The following is a 2105-nucleotide window of genomic DNA, read 5'->3' as shown; positions in this document are numbered from 1 at the left end:
CGGCGTCACACATGCCACTTTTTGCGCTACGTGTCAAGCTCTGAATTTATTAGAAAATGACCAACAGTGGAACATATGCATCAATGACGCGTGCAACACTGCACATCCAAACCAAATTCGCGCATTATTTGCGATTATATTGACCGCTTGCTTTCCTTCATCTCCCACAGAGTTATGGGAAAGATATCGTTCGCATATGGCTGAAGATATTTTGCATAGAGTACGCCTTGAAAATGCCAATATGACCTTAGAATTTACAGAAGCCATTTACAACGAAGCATTGATAAATATTGAGGACAAGTGCTTAGCTATTGCAAATAAAGTTCTTAGTCAATTAGGAATGCCAGCACCAACCCGAACTGCGACTGCTGCATTTGATGTATATGTCCAATCGAACATTCCCAAATTAACGTGGGAACAGAAAGGCATTTATGATCGCATAATGCAAATGATAAATGACGGAGTTGGGGGGACCTTCTTCTTGAATGCGCCAGGAGGAACTGGGAAAACATTCCTCATTAGATTGATTCTAGCAACGGTTCGATCAAAAAGTGATATAGCCTTAGCTCTTGCTTCGTCTGGAATAGCTGCAACATTGTTACCAGGTGGAAGAACTGCGCATTCAGCTCTAAAGTTGCCATTAAACATGCAAATCATTGAGACTCCTACGTGCAATATTTCTAAAGCATCTGGTATGGGAAAAGTATTACAAAAATGTAAACTAATTGTTTGGGATGAATGCACAATGGCACATAAAAAATCGCTCGAAGCTCTTGATCGATCATTACGAGACTTGCGTGGAAACGTTCAACCATTCGGGAATGCATTGATATTGCTCGCAGGAGATTTTAGGCAAACATTGCCTGTAATTTCTCGATCGACACCAGCAGACGAAATTAATGCTTGCCTGAAATATTCAACACTATGGCGGCACGTACATACATTGGAGTTGACTACGAATATGCGTGTCCAGTTGCAGAATGATCCATCAGCTGAGGTATTCTCACGACAGTTACTGGAAATTGGAAACGGTCAGCTGCCAGTCGATGAGACGTCTAGACAAATATCACTTCCCGATAATTTTTGTAATTTAGTTACATCAAAAGAAGAACTGATCGAAAAAGTATTTCCTGACATTCAGATAAATCATAGAAATCATGATTGGCTCAGTGAACGAGCTATCCTTGCCGCAAAGAATAAAGATGTCTATCAACTTAATAATGTTATACAATCCAGTATTCAAAGTGATGAAACTACATATAAGTCGATAGACACTGTTGTGGAAGCTGATGAAGTAGTTAATTATCCAACAGAATTTCTAAACTCACTTGATCTGCCAGGGATACCACCACACATATTGAAATTGAAAGTAGGTGTGCCAATTATCCTCTTGCGGAATATTAATCAGCCAAAACTCTGCAACGGCACGCGACTTGCAGTTAAGAGATTAATGAATAATGTAGTGGAAGCAACGATTTTAACAGGGCCTTTCAAAGGTGAAGATGTCCTCATTCCTCGAATACCCACGATCCCGACCGATACACCATTTCAATTTAAAAGATTGCAATTCCCAATTCGATTGGCATTTGCAATCACAATCAACAAAGCTCAAGGTCAATCTTTAGAATTGTGTGGTCTAGATTTAGATGTGGATTGCTTTTCACATGGACAACTGTATGTTGCGTGTTCCCGAGTCGGCAAACCAGATAGTCTTTATATTTACGCAGACAGTGGAAAAACAAAAAATATTGTATATAAACAAGTATTGCAAAATTAAACTTATATGAAATGTATTCTTTGTTTTTTCTCATTTCTCAACCATTCGCAAACAGAGAGTGAGAATAGGGAAAAATCTGAGTGCAGAAGAAGGCCTTCCTGTAAAATTCGGCGTGCCACAAGGAACAGTTCTTGGTCCGATACTGTACCTCATCTTTGCCAATGAGTTGTGCTCACTCGACATTGGTGGCAAGATTATTGTCTTTGCCGACGACACAGCTGTGATATTTCAAGGCAACAACTGGAACGAGACTTTCATAACCGCTGAATTAGGCATGGAAAAAATTACACTTTGGCTCCACAGTAATATCCTGACTCTCAATTCATCA

The 2105-nt window shown here is 39.7% G+C and overlaps 1 protein-coding gene across 1 annotated transcript; it reads left to right on the top strand.

Annotated features, from left to right (window-relative positions):
- The first annotated feature begins 701 nt into the window (after window positions 1-701).
- Window positions 702-1793, top strand: LOC120353049 (ATP-dependent DNA helicase pif1-like). The gene has a single exon (XM_039435525.1). The coding sequence runs from the start codon at window positions 746-748 to the stop codon at window positions 1775-1777; it is 1032 nt and encodes a 343-aa protein (XP_039291459.1). The 5' UTR covers window positions 702-745; the 3' UTR covers window positions 1778-1793.
- The last annotated feature ends 312 nt before the right edge of the window (window positions 1794-2105 follow it).

Source organism: Nilaparvata lugens, chromosome 9 (assembly GCF_014356525.2).
Source record: "Nilaparvata lugens isolate BPH chromosome 9, ASM1435652v1, whole genome shotgun sequence".
Taxonomy (NCBI): domain Eukaryota; kingdom Metazoa; phylum Arthropoda; class Insecta; order Hemiptera; family Delphacidae; genus Nilaparvata; species Nilaparvata lugens.
The sequence above is the reverse complement of the archived record's forward strand: the minus strand, read 5'-3'. Positions and strand labels throughout refer to the sequence as shown.